Source organism: Mustela nigripes, chromosome 6 (genome assembly GCF_022355385.1).
Source record: "Mustela nigripes isolate SB6536 chromosome 6, MUSNIG.SB6536, whole genome shotgun sequence".
In the NCBI taxonomy this organism is placed as follows: Eukaryota; Metazoa; Chordata; class Mammalia; order Carnivora; family Mustelidae; genus Mustela; species Mustela nigripes.
Window position 1 is genome coordinate 57,769,436 of NC_081562.1, and position 23,325 is coordinate 57,792,760.

The 23,325-nt window shown below is 38.4% G+C and overlaps 1 protein-coding gene across 1 annotated transcript; it reads right to left on the reverse strand.

Annotated features, from left to right (window-relative positions):
- Positions 1-15,468: 15,468 nt before the first annotated feature.
- MGP (matrix Gla protein) lies at positions 15,469-18,822 on the reverse strand. Its single transcript, XM_059404767.1, has 4 exons — positions 18,674-18,822; positions 17,214-17,246; positions 16,295-16,370; positions 15,469-15,845 (listed from the first exon to the last, which is right to left on the reverse strand). Exons 1-4 carry the CDS (start codon positions 18,732-18,734, stop codon positions 15,704-15,706), a joined length of 312 nt encoding a protein of 103 aa, XP_059260750.1. The 5' UTR covers positions 18,735-18,822; the 3' UTR covers positions 15,469-15,703.
- Between the last annotated feature and the right edge of the window lie 4,503 nt (positions 18,823-23,325).

Consider the following 23,325-nt stretch of genomic DNA (forward strand, 5'->3'; position numbering starts at 1 on the left):
ATAAAATAAATGACAAAATTATTTCAACTACTGAATTTAAAGAGAGAATAGGTAAAAAAACAATAAAATATACTTTGCATTTAGATTATAAAATTTACTCAGAAGGACAAGATGGGGGAAGATATGATTTTCTAGCAATTTATGTCAAAAATACTTAAAGGCTTTTAACAGGGCATGAGAAGTAGCCATGAGAGAAATAAATGCAGGCTCTGACTCCCAATAAGGGCAACAAGAGTTGGGTAATGAGCAGTCACAATTAGTTATACTCTGAAACCATCAGATAATATTTTGCGCTTCATATTAGGTCCTATAGGACAGATATTGACCAACTAGAATGTATTCAGAAAAAGTTGCTTTTGGGGTATGTGACATAAGCAAGATAGTGAAGGGGGAAGCCTTGGACATGCCTTCTCCCCATAAACACCCATTCAATAACAATTTACAAATTCCCTTTGCGAGTAACCCAGAAACTGATTGAAAGATGGCTGTGTCCAGAACAAACAAAACACTCACTGAAAATGGTAGAAAAACTTGGGATTCCCCTCTCATTGGAGTCCTTGTCCCTAGCATAGCTGTATGATTGGGAAGAAAGTCTTTGGCTCCCACTTTCTCCCAGGGGAAGGAAGGTCCTGTTTTGTTCATACAGCATCCCAACTTTTCTGAGGCGGCTACCCAGAAGACTAGCTTCTGTGTTACCAGTTATGTAATCTGATGGGTTTGGCATAGCCTAGTCACCTGGGAGAAAATGGAGATGGCAGCTTGGTCTGGTAGATGTGACAGCTTCTTCCCTGTTCAGCACAAAATGATTAGGATCTGGAAAAATGCCAGCTCTCAGCTATACATAATGGGGTGGCGGGGAGTTCATGTGTCCAGTGCCCTAAATTTCCTAAGGATGACCAAAGAATTAACATCTGTCAGTCTTACCAATCTTGGAGGTCTAATGTGTCTGGTAAAGTCTAGCTGCTAGAACTAGAAGAGGATGGGGATGGGAGGTTATGTGTGTGTAAATGCATGCCATAGATTCTCAGCTTAGCACAGGAGAAGCAGATTAAAAAAAAAAAAATCCCAATTCTCAGCTTCCTCCAGAACAGCAAAAGAGTTGATCAATGCATCTAGCATCCTAACCTCTCTGGGGCTTCCCCAAGATCTGCCATCTATTTTGCCACTCTTGGAGCTTTCATGGGTCCAACAGAGTCTAGCCAATGAGGAGGAATGGAAATAATGATTTGAATGGTTAGTCACTATTGTTACACCTCCTTCTGCTTCCCTAACCCAGCACAGAGCAAAAGGACAAAAAGCACAGCTCCCTGTTTCTTCTTGAGTAGGGAAAGAGTTAATAGAGGCCCCCACAATCTCTAGCTGGGCTGAGTGATGAAGCTTTTCTTCTGTATGAGGCCTGTCCATGAAGACTGGGACAGGTGCTTGCTTTGTCTAATGTCCAGACACCAGCAGAGTATCAAGGGAAATGAATCAGGCAAAGTTGTTCTGAACAAAGAAACTAGATAAATTTTCAGAAACCAACCCTAATGAAATGGAATTATATGATTTATCTGAGAGAAAGTTCAGAATAATTGTCATAAAGATACTCACTGAGGTCAAGAGAATAATGCATGAACAAAAAGAATTGCAACAAAGTGATAGAAAGTATTAAAAAGTACCAAAATAGAAATCATGAAGGTGAAGAACACAATTGAATTGAAAAAGTCACTAGAGGGGTTCAATAATAAACTAGATCAAGTAGAAGAAAAGATCAGCAAACTTGAAGACAGGCCATTGGAAATAATTCAGCCAGAGAAGAAAAAAGAATGAAAAAAGCAAAGAAAGCTTTAGGGAAATAACTGAACTTCAAAAGGACCAATATACACATTATTGGAATCCCAAATGAAGAAGAGAAAAAGAAAGGACCTGAAAGTTCATTTGAGGAAATAATGTTTGAAAACTTTCCAAATCTGGGAAAGGACATGGACATTTAGATTCAAGAAGCCCAACAAAAACCCAAGTAAGATGAACCTCAAAAAAATCTATAGATCTTCCTCAACTTATGATGGCATTTTAATAAAAGTATTATAAGTTGAACATATATTTAATACACTTAACCTATTGAATATCATAGTTTAGCATAGCCTACCTTAAAAATGTTCAGAACACTTACATTGACTTGCAGTTGGGCAAAATCATCTAACACAAAGAGTAACAAGTATTGAATATCTCACTTTATTGAAATTTATGTAATTTGTTGAATGTATACTAAAAATGAAAAGAGAATGGTTGTATAGGTACACAATGGTTGTAAATATACTCTTGTGATTGTGTGGCTGACTGGGAACTGTGATTTGCCATTGCTTCCCTGCATCATGAGAGAGTATCATACTATATATTGCTAGCCTGAGAAAAGATTAAAATTCAAAGTTCAAAGTGTAGTTTCTGCTGAATGTATTGTCTTTGCACCATTGTAAAGTCAAAAAATTATAAGTTGAACCATCATAAGTTGAGGAATGCCTGTATTTTGAGACACATTATAATCAAATTGTCAAAAAAGCCAAAGACAAGGAAGGAATCTGAAATCAGCAAGGGTAAAGAAACTTGTCACATACAAGGGAACCCCCATAAGAGGATATTTCAGCAGAAACCTTGCAAGTCGGAAGAGAGTGGGAGGGTATATTCAAAACGCTAAAGGGAAAAACCTGCCAGCTAAGAATAATATATCTGGCAAAATTATCCTCTGAAAATGAAGGAGAGAAAAAGATTTTTCCAGACCAAAACATATACAACACCCCCCTTAATGCATACACAAACACACACACACAAGGGAGTTCATCACTAGATTTGTCTCATAAGAAATACTAGAGCATTTTTCAAGTTGAAATAAAAGATGCTAATAGCAACATGCTGGTATAAGAAAGTATGAAATTCATTGGTAAAAGTAAATATATAGACAAATACAGAATGCTGTATTACTGTATTCTGGTTGATATGTCACTTTAAATTCTAGTTTAAAAGTTTAAAAGGAAAAAGTGTTAAAAATAACTAAATAAAAACATGTTAAAAGATACACAATATGAACAGATGAAAATCGTAATAACAGTAACATAATATGTGTGGAGGGGGAGAAGTTATAGTGTAGGGTTTTCGTATGTGATTGAATTTAAGTTGTTACCAGCTTAAAATAGACTATTATAAAGACAAGATATTTTATGTAAGCTCCAGGGTAGCCAAATATATATATACATATATAAGCTCCAGGGTAGCCAAATATATATATATATATAAATAATATCTTTATATGTATATATACACATACATATGAATATATATATATATATATATATATATATATAAGTTACACAAAAGAAAAATAGAAAGAAATCAAAACAGGGCACCTGGGTGACTCAGTGGGTTAAGCCTCTGCCTTCCGCTCAGGTCATGATCTCAGGGTCCTGGGCTCAAGACCTGCATCGGGCTCTCTGCTTGGCGGGGAGCCTGCTTCCCTCCCATTCTCTGCCTGCCTTTCTGCCTACTTGTGAACTCTCCCTCTCTGTGTCAAATAAATAAATAAAATCTTTAAAAAAGAAGAAAGGAATCAAAGCATACCAAGACAAAAACATAAATAAACATATACATATAAAATATTATCACAGAGAGAGTCAATTATCATATGGTTTCACTTATTTGTGGAGCATAACAAAAAGCATGGAGGACATGGGGAGTTAGAGGGGGTTGGGATAAATTGAAAGGGGAGGTGAATCATGAGAGACTATGGACTCTGAAAAACAATCTGAGGGGTTTGAAGTGGCGGGGGGGTGGGAGGTCGGGGTACCAGGTGGTGAGTATTATAGAGGGCAAAGATTGCATGGAGCGCTGGGTGTGGTGAAAAAATAATGATACTGTTATGCTGAAAATAAATAAATGAAAAAAAATATTATCACATATATATGCTATATATATATCAACAAACACAAAAGAAGACAGCAAGAGAGGAAAAGACAGACAAAAGAACTATAAAACCAACATAAAATACCTTAAAAAAACAACAATAGTAAATCCTTCCCTATCAATAATTACTTTAAATGTGAATAGATTAAACACCCGGTCTTAGTCTGCTTGGGCCGCTATAACAAAATATCTCAGAATGGATATCCATTTTAATTTAACAGAAATTTATTTCTCAGAGTTCTGGAGGCTGGGAAGTCTGAGATCAAAATGCCAGCAGGACACATTCTTGCAAAGTTTTCTCTCTGACTCATAGCCAGCATTTTCTTGCTGTGTCTTCATACAGCAAAGGGCTAAAGATCTCTTTGGGACCTCTTATCTTATCTCTTTGGAACCTCTTGGGAGCCTCATGAAGGCTTCATTCTTATGGTTTATGCACTTCTCCAAGGTCTACTTGCTAATACCATCACATTTGGGAATTAGGATTTTGTCATATGAATTTGGGGGAGAGAATACATTCAGATGATAATACTCCCAAATCGGAAGATTTGGGGTGACTGAATGGATTAAAAAATCCCAACTATATTCTGTTTGTAAGAAACTCACTTTAGATTTAAAGACATACTTAGGCTGCAAGTGAAAGGTTGGAAAATGATAATCCATGCAAATAGTAACCGAAAGAGAGCAGGAGTGGCTCTACTTATACCAGATAAAAGAGACTTTAGGTGAAAAACTGTCAAAAGAGGTAAAGAAGGGCATTACATAATGACAAAAGGGCCAGTTCAACAGGAAGATATAACAATTATAAATATATATGAACCGAACATCAAAGCACCTAAATTTATAAAGCAAACATTGACAGAACAGAAAGAAGAAATAGACAGCAATATATGGGGTGCCTGGGTGGCTCAGTGGGTTGAGCCCCTGACTTCGGCTCAGGTCATGATCTCAGGGTCCTGGGATCGAGCCCCGCATCGGGCTCTCTGCTCAGTGGGGAGCCTGCTTCTCCTTCTCTCTCTGCCTGCCTCTCTGCCTACTTGGGATCTGTCAAATAAATAAATAAAATCTTAAAAAAAAAAAGAAATAGACAGCAATATAATAATAGTAAGAGACTTAAATACTCTACTTCAATAATGGATAAAGCATTTAGACAAAAGATTAATAAAAAAACCCCAGAGGACTTGAATAATGCTATAGATCAATGGGACCTAATACATGTATACAGACCATTCCAGCCACTAGAATACACATGCTTCTCAAGCGCTTATGGATCTTTCACCAAGGTATTAGTTCATAAAACATATTAGGTCATAAAACAAGTCCTAACAAATTTAAGAATTGACAGATGAATTGATGAAGGAAGTGTAGTGTACACATCCAAGAGAACACTTTTCAACTTTAAAAAGGAAGGAAATTTTGCAATGTACAACATGGATGAATCTTGTGATATTATGCTAAGTGAAATAAGTCAGTCACAGAAAGGAAAATATTGCATTATTCCACTTACATAAGGTACCTGAAAATAGTCAAATTCATATAATTGAAAAATGATAGTGATTGCCAGGGGTTGGGAAGGTGGTTTGAGAAGTTATAAATTCAGGGTATAAAGTTTCAGTTAAACAAGGTGAGTAAGTTCTAGAGATCTGCTGTACAACATTGTACCTATAGACAACAATAATACACTTGAAAAACTTAAGAGGGTAGATCTTAGGTTAAGTGTGTTTACCATAGTAAAATAAAATATTAAAAAAAATTGTATAGCTTTTCTCTCCTAGAATCATGGCAAATGGAACACAAGCATTGGGCTATTTTTTGCATTAATATAGAAAGAATAGGGGAGCCTGGGTGGCTCAGTGGGTTAAGACTCTGCCTTGGCTCAGGTCATGATCTCAGGGTCCTGGAATCGAACCCAACATCTGGCTCTCTGCTCAGTGGGGTGACTGCTCCCTCTACCCCTGCCTACTTGTGATCTCTCTGTTAAATAAATAAATAAAATCTTTAAAAAATATAGAAAGAATATTTCAGTTGGTGAGTGAAATAGACCCCCGTTCCTGAGAGTTGTGAGCTCCTGGTCACCATGTATTTCTCAGACCATGGCTGATATATCAGTTTACTATGCTCATGATAAGAAAATAAATTTATTTTTCAAATGAATGGAGTTTGTGTTTATGTTTGCTAAAAAATAGAGAGAGAAAAAAGATACATGAGAGCATGCATATGTCTGAGTAGCAAATCAAATGTAGATGTTTAAAAAGGGAAAAGATAAGTGAGGCCGTTGAATATATGCACTCTGTTTTATTCTAGAAAGAAGAATTAATGCCAACATTTTTAAATTGATCCAATATAAAAAAATTTAGTTTTTTAAAGATTTTTAAAATTTACAGAATTGAAAAAAAACATAGAAATGGCTAATAGACACATGAAAAAATGCTTAACATCACTAGCCATCAGGGAAATACAAATCAAAACCACAATGAGATACCACCTTATACCAGTTAGTATGGCAAAAATTAACAAAACAAGAAACAACAAATGTTGAAGAAGATGTGGAGAAAGGGAAACCCTCTTACACTCTTGGTGGGAATGCAAGCTGATACAGACACTCTGGAAAAGAGTATGAAGGTTCCCCAAGATATTAAGAATAGAGCTACCCTATGGCCCAGCAATTGCACTACTAGGTATTTACTCCCAAAATACAGCTGTGGTGAAAAGAAAGAGCATGTGCCCACCCCCTCCCGCATTTTCAGAGCAGCAATGTCCACAATAGCTAATCTGTGGAAGGAGCCGGATGCCCTTCAACAGATAAATGGATAAGAAGATGTGGTTCATATACAATGGAATACGCACCATTTGCAGCTACATCAGATGGAACTGGAGGGGATTATGTTAAGTGAAGTAAGTCACAGGCAGAAAAAGACGATTATCATACGGTTTCACTCTTATGTGGAACATAAACAGTAGCACAGAGGACCATAGATGAAGGAAGAGAAATGCAAAAGGGGAGAAATCAGAGAGGAAAATGAACTATGACAGGCTATGGACCCCGAGAAACAATCGGGGGGTTTCATAAGGAAGGAGGATGGGGGGGTAACAGGGTGATGGTTATTAAGAAGGGCATGTGCTGTGATGACCACTCGATGTTATACTTAACTAATGAATCATCGAACACTAGATCAAAAATTAATTATGTACTATATAATGGCTAACTGAACATAATAAGAAGGAAGAATTTTAAAATTTATTTATTTTAGAGAAAGAGAGAGAGGTGCCAGCATGGGGAGAAGCAGAAGGAGAGGGACAAGCAGATTTTGTGCTGAGCATGAAGGCCAGCACAGGGCTGATCCCACAACCCTGAGAACATGACCTGAGCTGGAATCTAGGGTCAGAGTCTTGACCGACTCAGTCACCCAGGTGCTGTGGTATAAGAAAATTTTCTATCCTAGCAATCAGTTATCCAAAAAATGAGCTGATGAATCACGCAACCTAGAGAATTTCCTAACAATGCTTTAAGTGCAAATTGATCATTTTCTTTTCTTTTTTTTTTTTTTTTTAAGATTTTACTTATTTATTTGACAGAGATCACAAGTAGGCAGAGAGGCAGACAGAGAGAGAGGAGGAAGCAGGCTCCCCACGGAGAAGAGAGCCTGATGCGGGGCTCGATCCCAGGACCCTGGGATCATGACCTGAGCTGAAGGCAGAGGCTTAACCCACTGAGCCACCCAAGTGCCCCCAAATTGATCATTTTCTACTGTGTGGTCATATTGTGTGGTATAGAGCAGGTATATGATAAATATTTGTTAAGTGTTAAATACACGGTAGGCATGCTATAAAAGGAGAGGGAGGTTGGGCTTGACCAATAATTCTGAAGTAAGTTGTGCAAGATGGTAACCAACACCATTTAAAGAGAATGTTCTATTGTCAAATTATCCCGTGTACCCCTGAGTTAAATAGATTCAAACAGATTCCTTTACTGATGGACCACAGAGAGGATTTAATATAGCAAATTTCACATAAATACTTATCTCCAAGAGGAGATTATGCAAAAACAATAGAACTTATTTGGGCATAAAACAACATTTGCTGAGACACTGACTGGAACATCATTCTTTAGAATACTTATTTTGGAAATGCTGGTCTAATTTGATCCACTTTCTCTTTTAATTCTTAATTCCTTTTATGTTTTCAAAGAGATGGGTGTTATTTGTCCTTAAACTTCTACTAAACTTTGTAGTTCTAGCCACCTTTTTCTAGATAGCATGGGTGTATATAGAAATGTATTTACCAGCTTAGTGAAAAATTTATCTCCTCTTTTTCAGCTCTATGACATCTTCCTTGGTATACTCTAATGTTTGAGTTCTAATTTACTCCTAGGGGTAAGTCATAGCATTTATGATTTTCTTTGAAAAATTTTTATAATAAAAAAACATTATCTTTAGGAACCTTTCCAAAACTTCTTGTAAAGAGGAAAATTCTCTCTCAGAATGTTTAAAAACTGTATCTAAATGTATGCAGATTATTTTCCTACTTTATTATGTTTGTGGTCAAAAGGAGTAGTCCTTATCCTTAGATGAAATGGATAGAGACAAATTCTGTGTATTGTTTTCTCCAAAGTAAAGGAGTCAGAGTGTTTCTAGGCAAGCACCATAAAAGTGTCCTGTATTAACTGAGAAAAGAGCACATTTCTTGAACAGTATTTTTCAGAGCTTAACCTCATGTTTTAACAACCCCAGATGACTTATGTTTCTGGGTTTCTTCTTTGTAGGTTAGTCTTCAAAGTCTGAGTTCAGAGAAATGAGAGATGGAAAAAACCCCCAACGGGTCACCCAGTTCATTTCTGTAAAGAAATTAAAAGATGAGTCTCATAATGTAGTCCCTGGCATCAACTTACTTAAGAATAACTTGAGGGAGGGGTTTACATTTTTAAATCCAAAAAAACCTGGGGCCAGTTTCCATTTCAGGATGAATTTAGAATTCACCAAGAGATTTCCATATCCTACCTCTGCTGTATTTGTGTGTGTATACATATGTCATAAACTGAGCAATTAAGCCAAATATATTCTGGCTTTGAGCTTGTAAGGGGAAGGAAAGATAAGAAAGAAGGAATCACAAGGTTGAAAGATGCCAGTGTCAGGGAAAAGGGCCTAGCATTGACAAGTTTTGAGATGGGAGCTGTTTTATGAATTGGAGCAAGCTGCTCTCTTCATCTAAGGGCAGTTTTGGGAGATGGACTCAGCTCACCCAAAGCCATCAATTGCTGGCATGTGAGGGAATGAGTGCCTCAGTCCTGAAGGGAACTGAGCAAAACACCATAAAATCAATTACAATTCCCATTTGCACTGTTCCTTCCACTTGTTCCATACAGTATGGTCCAGAAATAGCTTCTCCAGGATTCTGGTCGGACTCTTTTCCAGGAAAAAAAAATTACAATCTAGTTACCTTTTCCCAGATGCTGTGGCTGTTTAATAGAACTGTTTTTCCCAGTTTTAGTGTGACAGTGATCTCCTCTTTCTCAGTTCTATCGTTTCTCCTTTGGTATAGTCTCGTGTTTGGAATCCAATTCAGCCCTGGAGCAAGTTAGAATCTTACAAAGGTTAGCTAGACAAACTGCAGCCTGTGCTGCTGCAGCTGGTAATAAAGTCACTACTAACACTGTTTCCCTCTTCAACTATCCATTGCTGATTACCTTACTCTTAGTTAACACATTAGGTGGTCTAAGTGTGTAATTGACTAAGTGAAATAGATTCCCATTCCTGAGAGTTGTGAGGTGGTCACCATGCCCTTCCCAGACCGTAGCTGACATATTATTTGCCCACTTACTCTCACAATTGGGAAGAGAAATGCCACGAGTTATTCCAATGGATTACCTAGATATCTCATATATTTTTCTTCTTAGATTCAGAAAGCCTACCTTCTCCAGATAAACATGTTCAATTATCCCCTTTAGAAAAGATGACTCTGTTACTTGCTAATTGTTCTCTTAGCATGAAGAGACTGATGCGATAGCATCTAGAGCTTAAATGGGACGTTTAAAATGTTCTGTGGTAAAATTGTTCTCTCTATATGAATCAGAATTTCCAACCCACAGATACTAGAATTGTAAGGAGGGAAAGTATAAACCCTTCTTGTGGGTTATGCAATATGATAAATAGATAAATGATAAATAAATACTGCTTCTTTATCTTGGTTCTCAGACCCATGTAGTCTTCCTACTGGGGACATGCCACTGTATGATGCTTGGTAGTTTATGGTGGATAACACCTCATGGATAAAGATGCCCCATTCTTGCAAAGAAAATCAAATGGATTAATATATTCTGTTCTGAATTAACATCAGTTGCTAGGGATTCTTACTGAAGGAGGAGGCATGGCAGAAGATATACCTAGCAACAGTCAGAGAGGTAGTAATGTCCGGGCTCCAGAGAAGGGCCATCTAGGATGAAATAGAAATGAATAAAAAAACAGAGGCAATCTACACACAGTTTCAGGGTTCCAAATCTAAATAAGTTCAGTATAGAAATTTCTCTCATTAGAATTTTGTATTATGGCAAGGAACTGGGCTAGAGTGTTAGAATTGAGGAAGTGAAGGAAAGGCTACAAATGATGGTTAATCAAGGTACTCAAGAACTCAGAGATAGAACAACAGATTACTTACAGATTATCTTTATTGAAAAGGTAAGCGTAGGGATTTAAATAGTGCTCAAATATACTACTAGCACTAGTATTTAAGTATATAACTTTAACTCCATTCTAATAGGGATACTTTTATGACCGCATAAAAATACAGTTGCATGAATTCTAAACCCAGGTAGACACAAGAGTTAAGATAATGAATTTTCCTTAAATGAAAATGAACTTCCTCGGACAAGGATTCTGAAACTACATGTTTCATCAGCACAGGTAGATATGGCATAGGGGAGAACTGACAAAGAATGGAATAGGTACAATTTGGCCGTAAGTTCTGCTGGCTGCTTTCAAAGTACCCCCAAAGAAAAATCATGCTGTCATTTCTTAATATCCAGAATGAGTACATTACAGTAATAGTAATAATACAATAGAAAGCAACAGTAGAAATAGCTAACATTTATTAAGCACTTATGCTATGCCAGTGTTTTGTGTACATCACCTATATTTCATTTATTTAGCATTTACAGCAAGGTGAAGGTGGGTACTAGAATAATCTTATTTTACAAATAGGGAAACTGAGATTAACTTGCCCAAGAATTTCACAGTTCTAAGTGGTGAAGCTAGGAGTTCCAAAGTCCTTATTCTCAAACATTTGCTAAAACAGAAGATGGATTTTATGGGGTGGGAGAAGAGCATTCTCACTGTGTTTAAGCACTCTTTGGTTCCCAGGATGTACTATTTCATGAAAGGCCTTACCAAGATCATGAAAAGGGAAGAAAATAAGGCCTGTAACCCATCACTTCATGTGTCTTATCTCTCAAACACCAATGTATATCAAAGAAAGAAGCAGAACAGAGAAGGTGGATAGATAAAATTTTGACTGACCTGAAACTACATGATTGGAAAGTGTGGCTGCATACAGTAAAGGTTGGTACCAATGTATGGACCATTTGTACATAATACTTTCTAAGAACTGGCTTAAGGAATTAGATTTTATGAGGTCAGTACAAGTAAATTTCTCAGGAAAATAAAATCACCTGTCCTTGGAACATTTAGTCTAAGCTACTCAACATGAAATGAGGGGATTGAATGAGGTTTTTGCTGAACTCCTTGTCAGGTCAAAAACTATAACTCCAGTGCTGTGCAATTGATAAAACAAGAGGTTTGGAGCAAGAAGACCCCTGTCCCCCTATTTACCAACTGAATGATGGTCACAGATCTGGTTCCTGGGAAACAGACTCTAAGAGTTGGATATTTGTGTACAGATGGTTTATAGGGAAGTACTCTTGAGTACAACATGGGTGGGGGTGAGGAATATAGGCTTAGGCAGAGTGAAAATTTGAGCTGTCATACAATTCCAATAAATGCCTTAGCCAATTCTAGGAGGAAACTTTGAGGCTAAGATGGCCATTCAGAATAGTCCTGTCTGATATGGAGTCTCAAATGGGATTTACCCTTTCTTTAGAAATAACTAAAGAAAGCAGATGACAATACATATGAAACAATGATTTTCAAGACACTGGACATCAATCAATGAAAGATGATGATGATCCCTAAGAGATTAGAAACAAACAAAGTCAGTCTTGTGATTGCCTCAGTTTATTGCCTTAAGAGAGTTTCCAGGCCATGGCTCAGGGAGGAGGGAACCAAAGTGAAATATGGTGGACATTTTGTGTTGAGATGAGTTGAAAGTCCTAGGAGAGTGTGGTGGTTATAATTTACATGGCAAAATACTGGAGAGGAGAGAGAAAGAGGAGAGAGGGGTCTCTGGATATCTGGATATGTAACAGAGGATTGATTGGCACATAAATATAAAAAAATAATCATCCAAGAGGAATAAAGGGAACAGTAGCTGGCACTAACTCAGGGCTGGGATTATTGTCTCTTCCTACCACCTATTCATGGGACATTGGGTGCAGTACTCAGAGGGTCTTTCATCAGTGTAGGGGAAGCAACTTGTCCTAGACTAACTACTGAGTTGGTCTCATTTTAAAAGCAAGATGTAAGACAATGAAACTTTACCCAGGTGATTTAACTGTCCCAGAACAAAGCTCAAGAATACAAAAACAGTAAAATTCACAATATCTGGTGACAAATAAAAGATTAGCAGGAATTCAAAGAACTAGGAAATTAAGATCCATAACAAGTAGAATAATCAACCAATCAAAAGTGAAAGTGAGACAGATATTGGAATTAGCAAACAATGACATTAAAAAAAGTTATCCTGACTTTATCAAAGATGTTAAAAAAGTCGAGACATAGAAAATATAAAAACACCCAAATAAAACTTGTATAGGTGAAAACTGTAATGTCTGAAATGAAAAATGGACTGGATAGGATTAACAGTAAATTAGATGTTATTGAGGATCAGTTAACAAACTTGTAGACACATTAAAATAAACTGTTTTCTTTTGTGGAACAACTTCAAGTGCATGTAGGTGCAGTCTCCATGGAGGAGAGGAGTGAAGGAAGGAAAGTATTTGAAGAAATAATGATAATGAATAAGATACAATGAATAATGATAAGAAATAATGATAATTTCTAAATTTAATGCAATCCAAGAAGCTCAATAAACCTCATGGACAAGAAAAATGAGGAAAACCACACAAAGGTACATAATAATCACTTTGGCTAAAACCAATGGTAAAGAGAAAAACCTCAGAAGCTGCAAGACATAGAAGACACAGTAGAAGATACAAAAGAATAAAGGTAAGAATGACAATGGATTTATAGCAGGAACAATGAGAACCATAAGACAGTGGAACATCTTAAAAGAATTTTAAAAACCTGGCAACATAGGATTTGCTATGGAGTGAAGACATAGTTCAAATATGAAGGCAAAATTTCAAAATTGAAAGAATCCAGCAGACCAGAATTACAAGTAATGTTAAAGGAAGTCCTTTGGGCAGAAGAAAAATGAGACCAGATGGAAATCTGGATGCATACAAAAGAAGGAGGAGCTGTGAAAATGGAAACTACATGAGTAAATACATGAGATTTCTTTTTTTGTATTATCTAAACATTTTAAAAAATAATTGACTGTTTAAAGCAAAAGCAAAAACATCCTATAAGATCTTAACGTATGTAAAAGCAGAAAATAACTGGGCTATTTAAGCCATTTACATATAATGAGATTTCTGTGATAGGTTTAAGTCTATCATCTTGCCATTTGTTTTCAATTTTTATTCCCCTTACCCTCTATTTTTGCCTTCTTCTGTAATTCTCAACACTGATGTAAATGAGGATGAGTTTGATAATTGCCCCAACTTCTTGGAAAGTTTTCAGCCATAGGACAGACAGTAGAGCTCAGCAGAGCCTCTTGGCTTTCCTAAACTGAGGAGACAGAGCTGGGAGTCAGAGAGGTGGCTGGTGATCACAAAGAAGAGTATCAGAGAGGAGAGAGGTGCACACAAGGGAGAACTCTAGAGAGCTGTAGAGAATTGCGCTCAAGTCCTTAGCTGGGAACCATCAGCTGCCAATGTATCTGGTGATCAGGGGAATAATATCTCAGACTGAGTAACACACCACTGCATTCACTACAATGTCTTTAGGAAGTTGCTTCTCTGAATCTCAATTTACCATCTAATAAATATTACCCATCTTCTAGGTTGTTGTAAGACCCAATGAATTATCACATGCAAAATAGCTTAGAAAATGATAAAGCGTTCATCATATTACTATGATGATGGTTTAAATTATATAACACACATTATTGTATGAATGTTTCAAAATTGGGTTATCACTCCCTTGCATGACTAGTCAATCTGTTTTTATTCATCTTTCATTGAAAACCCTTTGTGAACAGAGCATATTACTAAGCCTGTGGAGAAGAAAAGAAATTGCAGTTTCTTCCCTTAATGTTAGCCAAGGAAATATGCATAAAAAGAAACTTTAATCAAAATATGAATTGAATAATACTATTGTACTTTACATATATTGTTGAAGGGTTAGACACTGGTTTGAGTAGTGTGATAGGAGATGGGTGGATTTAATCATTACTGATTTCATAAAGTACTTGAGTTTTGAGCTGAATTTTGAAGGATTGGAAAGATTATCCACTAAGGAGATGGAGGCAGTGGGCCTACCAAAAGGAATGGATGTAAAAGTTGGACATGGATGGGTTCTCATGGCAGGAAGAGCAAACTCTAAAGTGGGATTGAGAAGTCCTGGGCTCTGTCTTGAACTACCCAGCAGGAGACTCTGGAGCCTCATTTCTTCATCGGCAAACCAAGCTTGAGGGAATGATAACATTTTGTCTGGTTCCGAAATTCCAGGATTGAATTGTTTAAAAAAATCTCTGGTGATTGTGAAAGTGACATTTTCTTGGCCCAGGTGAGTTAAAACTGACATCTTAGGACATGATAACTCTCAAGACATTATGATGAGAGTGATGAGCCAGGATAAAGCTCAGAATCCACACAAGGGAATTAGGGCCATTTGAAGTTTGGGAGCGGGAAAATCATAGGATTAATCACCTATGAGGTTTGAAAACCCTAGAAAACATATAACAGGAGGCATTCACCTATCCTAAGGTAGAGTCTAGACAAATTATGGCTGAATGTCTCCTAAGTTTCATTCTTGCTATGTAGATATGTTTCTTTTTTTTTTATTTTTAAAGATTTTATTTATTTATTTGACAGATAGAGATCACAAGTAGGCAGAGAGGCAGGCAGAGAGAGAGGAGGAAGCAGGCTCCCCACTGAGCAGAGAGCCCGATGCGGGGCTCGATCCCTGAACCCTGAGATCATGACCTGAGCCGAAGGCAGCGACTTAACCCACTGAGCCACCCAGGTGCCCCTAGATAGTTTCTAATGAGCACTAGAATATGATTAACAGAATTTCCTGTTCTGGGTTAGATGGATCATGGTTTAAATATCTTAGTACTTTTTTTCCAGAAGAAATCAGACTCACAAAATGAAAGTATCCAACCAACAGTTTATTACATACTAATCACACATCTTAACTCCCTCTTGACCTTTCACAACATTGCACTTACACTGCGTATCAGCCTGGGATCGGGAAGGAGAGCAGCAGCCAGACAAGAACATGTAAGAAGTAAGCAATTCTTATGTGTTTATGTAGTTCGATGATGCTACTGCAAAGGAATACAAAACCAGACACCAGGCTCTGGAAAGAGACTTTTTCTAATCTCATTTGCTTCCTCGGCGCCGCCGGAAATAGTGATTGTAGGCTGCGTCGTATCCATAAACCAGGGCAAAGCGTTCGCAAAGCTTGAAGTCATCACAGGCTTCCCGATTGATCTCATAGGCAGGCTTGGTGCGTTCTCTGATCCTAGAATGTTGGTGGTTGGGGGGAAAGAGGCCCCAAATTAGAAGCATAGAGTTGGGGGGAGGGGAGGAAGAAAGGGAAAAGAGGGGAAAGAAAGAATAAGAAAATATAGGAGAGAGATCCCATTCATCCCCCAATATTAAAGACACTTAATAGGGGTAAAGGTAGAACTGGGGAATTTTTTTTCTTTTCTTTTCTTTTTTTTTTTTTTTTTAAGCGAAAACAGAAATTTTCTTTCTGTCCTCCTTTTCCCTTCTCCCTCTCTCAGCTTTCTGGGTCTTTCACAAACTAGTCTTCTTGAAATTCAGTTATTTTCTATACACTGTTTTTAATTCTTTGATTTAGGGTTACAATTAGAAATGATTAAAAAAATGGAATGTTTCTCATTCCATTCAGATCAGGGATGCTACATTGGGTAAAATTACCTCCCCTCATCAAGTTTTGTTACTCACCTCTCTTGGGCTTTAGCTCTCCATCTCTGTTGCTGGGACATAAAAGTATTAGCATTTCTCCTGTTAATGAAGGGATCTTCAAAGAAAAAAGAAATAATTGCAGTTTCAGAGAAGCAATAGTTGGAGATATTTCCATGAATATTCCCTGACATAAATACATTTGAAAACTCATTAACTCATACATTTCATGTAACTAGCTATCTTATGAAACTCAGAGGGAAAAGTAAAGCAGATTTTATAAACTGCCTAATCAAAAGAAATCAGCATATGCTTTTTAGAGGTTTGTTACATAGGCCACAGTTATTTTTATTTGTTTATTTCACCTTTGGGCAATTGCTTTGCCTTTCTCAATTTGGTATTCCTAGTCAGTGTGTTTTTAATTCCTGTGAGGAGAAACTCTGTCTGTCCTGAGGACTTGTGAAGCATAATTTTAGATCACCAGAAATGGACAGTGTAAATATCATGAAAATAATGAACAAACTGGGAATGAGGGTGATATATTCCTTCTTCCTGTACTCAGTCTTTGTTAACTAGATACTCAATGGCATTCAACATAATGCTGACGACTGTGGTTTCCTAGCTGACTGGCCTCTAATTCCATACTTTGCCATACTTCACCATTTGTCCCTTACTTCTTGTTTTCCATCTGTGTGGCTGATGTGGTGCCAGCTTAAAATTTCCAAATGCCTCCAACTCTGCTGAATGCAGTTTCAACACCATATCACACTATTTCAAGCCTAAACCATTGTGCATCTGGTGATTTTTATAGTTGTTAGATTCTTCAATTTTGTTTTCCAAAAGAGGCCCTCGTTCCCTTCCCTATATGATCTTCACATACTATCATTTTGTCTGCTTAAGAATAGGAAGAGAGATTCTTTAAAACATGAGATTTAAATAAGGAAGTAAAATGTTCACTTACTAATTTCATAGGATTCCATGCTTTCATGAGATTCTGGAATTAAAAAAAAAGTTTCCGTTGATTATTATTTATCACACATGACAATGGTCTAAATTGAAGGACAGACGGAGAGAAAAGAGTCAAAACGATGTGAAGAATATAGTGAGCAGTGTGATTATTACAAATTTCAGGCATTTAGGATTGAGGAGTTGTTTCTCTAGCTCTGTCCTTGGTGTAGAGATCTCTACACTTCAGTTTTTTCTGATGAGGAAGGAGCCAGTGGTTACTTGGCTATAAGTTCCCAAGGGCTTTGACGTCTTCAGGCTAGTGAAATAAGCTGATTTAAGTGCTACGCACAGATTTCCAGAGAGGCTGCTTCTCTGATTCATTTGGGACCTGTCCAAGAGCACGGTTGAGAAGGACAAAGGGGTCCAGAAAATAGCCCAGGTCCTCCCGGCAGTGTGGGGATATGGTCAACCAGGATCTACCAAGATAGGTTTCTAAGAGGTTCTGAAAGCCTCGTAAGAACCTGTGTGACCTTGGCAGTCACAGAAACCACTGGTTCCAGGTGACATCTCCCACTGGGCTGAAGCCAGTTCAGAGGAAAAGCTGAGCTGATGCCAAAGCATAAGTTTTCTTCTTTCTACCACTTCTCTGTGCACAATAGGTAAATTTGGCAATAAGGGGTTTATATTTGTAAGCAAGTGATTTTATTTGAAAAACCAAAGAGGAGATGAAGAGATCAAATCCTCTGATACAGAAACCATATGAATAATTTCAAGAGTCAGAAGAAAAGTACAAGTGGTTGTTAATATAATTGAGGTTCAAGGACATCTAAATATCCAGATAATTGGAGCATAAGATGGATTGAAAATAATCTTCCTTCAGATTCTCTTTCATAAATTTTGAACAGACACAGGTGTAGTTAACGGCATAGAGAAACCAGGTAGAATTTATCTTTTGACAATTGGAATTATACACCCATTTTTCTCTGAGATTCTTTAAATGTAGAACTCTGTTTTTAAATTAATTCACTGAACAAATGTAGGAAGTTGATGAGATTGATCTGTCCCTGCATAAGGCTAAACTTAACATTTCATGTGATAACTGCTTTTCTTAAAAATGAGTGATTTAACTAATACCTTTAACCAACTGTTATCAAAATATAAATAAACATCCCTAAAAATGAGAGCTTGGGGGCTGGGAATTTGATATCTTTCTGAAACAGCAAAATTTCTAGGTGTATAGTGACTTACTATAGACAGGACATGCTTGCTAAGTCTGGATATTTCAGATGTAAAGAAGATTTGATGGGACAAATCAGTGTCCATAGGGCTTAGGAAATGGTAGATTGATGGTACTTTAAGATTCTATTAGAGAGAGGGGGAAGAAGAGGAGCAGGGAAAGGGAAAAATAAAAATAAATTGAAATCAGAGGCAGAAAAGAAAAACCAGAAAAGCGGTAGAAGAAAGTTTTCTCACCGTAGCACAGAGCTGCCACGGCCAAGGCAGCCAGGATGGAGAGAAGGAGCAGGCTCTTCATGGTCTCTCCGTGTTCTGTGGGTTGGTCTCACTGGCTTGTGCAGCAGTAGACAGAAGAGAGCTTCTGTGGGTTGTTCGTGAAAGGCTGTGAAGTTTTTATAAGAACTAGAGCAGCTGAAAGGGGAGGAACCAGTGGGAGGGGGCCAGAGAAGGTGGAGACTGGTTGGCCCTAAACTAGCACTGGGACTTTTCCCAAATCTTCATTCCTTCCAGATAGTATCTGCTCTGGGTGGGCAGTTTCCCTCAATCCTTGGCCAGACTGTGCTACAGCAGGATGCTGCCCTGCTACGGACGTTGTGGCCGCCCTGACTTTGGGGCCAGACCTGGGCAAAGGTCCACGGACAAGGGAGTTGCCACAAACACATGTTTGCCTTTCTAATTCCTTCTCCGATCCACTATCCTGGCCCTGACTGCAGGTCTCGGGTGCAGACAGAGCTGTAGTGTTCTGCTGGCTCCCCTGATGGATGGATGAAAGTTTCTGAGGGCAAAGGACTTCCCTTCATAAACTGGTTCTGATGTAAACTTATTTTCCCAGTAGGGTTGAACTATCAATCCTAGACCAATCACACATGTGCCTGGTGGTAGACAACTTTTGCATTTTTGCTGGTGCTCAGCAGGGCAGAGATGCCCAGTGATGCCATGAGTTGTGTTTCCTCAACTGGCTCCATCATAACTTGTCCATCCAGTTTTGTGTCTTGAGTCCAATTCTGTGCCTCATGGCCCTCTTAGGTTGGATACCACTCTTCTAAAGGGCAGCAAAGACAAGAGGGTGCCCACCTCTCATTTTCTGCAGACATTGTCCTGATAATTATTTAATCCAATATGCTCTTAGCAAGTGACACATGAGAGACAAAGCACTGTGCTAGGTGCTGTGGCAGATCTAGAGACAAACAAGGCACGTCCCTAAGGAGGTAAGTAATAGCTACTTACTATATTCATTTTGTGCTTTAGCTGTCATGTGTCCTCCAACATAGATTTTCACAAACATATGCTTCCATTATGCCATTATACCTTCAGTGGCAGAAGTGCTATGTCTTTTCTTGCAGCAGGAGGATTGTAATTTGGTGCCTCTGGTTATGCTGTAGACAGAGTTCTGTTTTTTTTTTTTCTTCTTGGACAATCAGAAAACCTTTTCTATTAAGATGTGTCTCGGCTATCTGTTACCCAAGAGTCCTGTTGGAAGACATAGATTTGAGTCACAGAGAAGCAGATTGTAGGTGAGCTGAGCTACAGGACCAGTCACTTGGCTGGAACAGCAAAAGGGTTGGCATGGGAGTGGTCGGTATGGTTTTCAATAATTTATTTCAAAGAGCAGTACTGGACAACCAGGTGAAGCTACATGCCTCATTCTTTTTGTTTTTTGGGGATGTACTTTCCCTCCCAGCCTCCACCTTCTAAAGAGCTTTTATAAATACTAAAGGATTCCCTGTTAAAGGAACTAGGTTGGAATCCTTGTACTCTGAAGGAATCATGAGTTGTGAAGGACCAATAAAATTCAGGGTTTTCCCCCCAGACTTTTTCATATTAAGAGGTAGATTCTTTGTGATAAAACCTTAAAGAGGACCTCAAAGAGAAGACAACATATGCTCATCCCTGATAAATTTATCCATTGTGATTTCTAGTCACAAGATTGGTGGTTGTCTCCCTCTTTAAATCACAAACTTGGTTTCAGGATTGGCTTCAGTGCCCTTTTTCCAAGATAAATCATCCAAATCATTATATTTGCAAAAGACAGTTTACTCCACTGCTTTTACAACATTTACTACATCGCTTGTTTTGGGAAAAAAAGGCTAGCTGTGGCTTATTCATGTAGCATTTTGTATGCACTCAACTCAGTTACTAACCCCCAATTTATATGAGATGAAGGAAGTTTGGTTTCAGTGTCTCATCCCTAAAATGAGTAGGATACTCCACCCACCCCCACCCCGCCCCTCCCATCTCCGGAATTAGAGAAGTCTCTCTTTTCCAGCTACAAATATGCGCTTTGAGAGGTATGTTAGCTTGGTCTTTTCTGGCCAGATTCTGCCTGCCTCCTCCACTCCCAAGTTCAAATGGCAGCTATGCTGTGTCTGCCTTCTGACATTATCATTGTTTATTCTTACACTCTCTGGATCCAAGCATGAAAATCTTACACTTCTCTTTCCAACTCCAACGTAAGCTCCACCTTTCTTCACAAGTTGTTTTTATCACTGCTTCCACTGCCTTTCCTAAAGTTTTATTTGTTTATTTAAAAATATTTTCTTTATTTATTTGAGATATATATAGAGAGAGGCAGAGACAGCAGGAGCAGGGTAGGGGAGTGGCAGGCAGAGGCAGAGGGAGAAGCAGACTCCCTGCTGAGCAGGAAGTCAGATGACATGGAGATCAGGACCTGAGCTGAAGGCAGATGCTTAAATGACGGAGCCACCAAGGTGCCCCTTTCCTAAACTTCTAAGCATGTTTCCTTATCATCTTGCCTTTTGCAAGACTAACACTTTCTGTTGGAAACTGCCTCTTTTCACCTCTCATCGTCCCCTTTCACTGTTTTCCACTTATTTATGGTTCTCCTATGATAAATACCATTTTTATATAATTTATAAAAATTAGTAATGTGTGTGAAAACTCCAAGCCCTTCTTTTTCTTTTTTCCCATACCACTCCCTGTCTCAAAGATATTTTTGTGGCAATTCCCATCATGGGTGTTTATGAAGAGGATCTGACTAACTCGATGGGGGCTTTGTATTAATAAGAAAGGGTCGATATTGACTCCTTGGAAAAAAGAGAGAGATAAAAAAAATGGAGGTAGAAAAAAGTGGAAGGAGAGAAATGAGAAAAGCCTTAGATTTGGTTTGCTGGATGGGGAAGGTTTTGGGTAGAGATGAAGTTGTAGAGAGAAAAGCTTTGAGGCTGCTGTAAGATGTGAGACATTGAAAGTGAGACATGGGAAAAGACAAATAAGATGCTATGGTTATGAATATGCTTGTTTGAGATTGTAAAAGATTGAGAAGTGCCAGGAAATATTAAAATTGTTTTTAATTAATGCTGGCACCAATTTTTTTTTTTTTTTTGAGAGAGCTTGCATGCCCTTGCGTGAGAGCATGCGTGAACGGGGGAGGAGGAGGGATAGAGGGAGAGGGAGAGAGCATCTCAAACAGTCTCTACACCCAGCACAGAGCTTGAGGCCAGGCTTGATGTCATGACCCTGAGATCATGACCTGAGCAGAAATCAGAAGTGGATGCTTAACGAGGAATGGAGCCACCCAGGTGCCCCTAATTTATATTTTCTTAATTGAAATATCTTGTAAAGATTAGACCACATGAAGCTCCAACTTATATTTGGATTTTAGGTAATTTTGAAAAAGACATATACATGTATTTCCCCCTAACTCAAGAGGAGTGTTCTTTAGTGGAGAGACTATGTACAGATACTCCTAGGAGTAACAACAAAGGGACTGAAGAGACAATGACATGACTGGCAGTGTTTTCAGACTTCACAAAGATCTCCCATGGGAGATGCTATAACCCAGGCAACAGGAGCCATGGAGCCACACAGGATCTCCTCTCTGCCTGCCCTCAGGAGGAAAGAGAAGCATGAGCATGCCCTCCAGGGCCAGAAGTAGCCTTATGCTTTAGTCATTCTTTCATCCATCCAACCATCAATCCATTTTACAAATGTATCGAGCATCTTCTATGTGCCAACTCTAACCTGGAAACAGAATGGAGAAAACCACAGAGCGGGACCCTACTCTCATGGATCAAGTGTGAACTTAGATCACAGATTTAATTAGTGGTTCCTCTTCTTTACAAGTGTTTTTTAGGCAACCAACTGGCCCTAGAGAGGTCTACATGATATGCTTTCTCATTGGACTTTTTTAAAAGGTTTTTTTTTTTTTTTAATTTATTTATTTGACAGACAGAAATCACAAGTAGGCAGAGAGGCAGGCCGAGAGAGAGGGGGAGGCAGGCTCCCCACTGAGCAGAGAGCCCGATGCGGGGCTCGATCCCAGGACCCTGAGATCATGACCCGAGCTGAAGGCAGAGGCTTTAACCCACTGAGCCACCCAGGCACCCCTGGACTGACTTTTTATAGATACTCAGGAGCATCTTTATTTGCAAAACATTGCAGAAAACACTGATGACAAGGTCAGATAAATTCTCAGTTCCAGGAAAGAAGGGAGGAGAAGGAAGGTTGGCAGACCTTGGCATTGTAACGTATTTCCCACAATCCTACTTCCTCTGTCTGTCCTTGCCTATCTGTTCTTTCTTTTTCAGACCACTAGGTATTTTGTCTCCTTGAGGAATTTTCCTGGCTCCAGTCAGACTTTTTTTTTTTCTGTTCCATGAGATTCCGCTTTATTTACAGAATGTTGGTTTTATGAGTTCACAGTATTATTTTCCTGGCAGCAGTAAAACCCTCAGTCTTGCCATTAAAGAAAAAGGCAAAGGGGAGAAGAATTAGGAAGTAACAGCCCAGAAAATAAAAACAAAAATCTCTTTCTAGGACAACAAAGGGCAACGAAACAAGAGACAGAAACTTAGCCAGCTTCCTAGGACAGTGCTGACCAATTAGTTCTGTTTTTTTAAGGGAAGCCCCTTGAGTGGATTTTACATCTG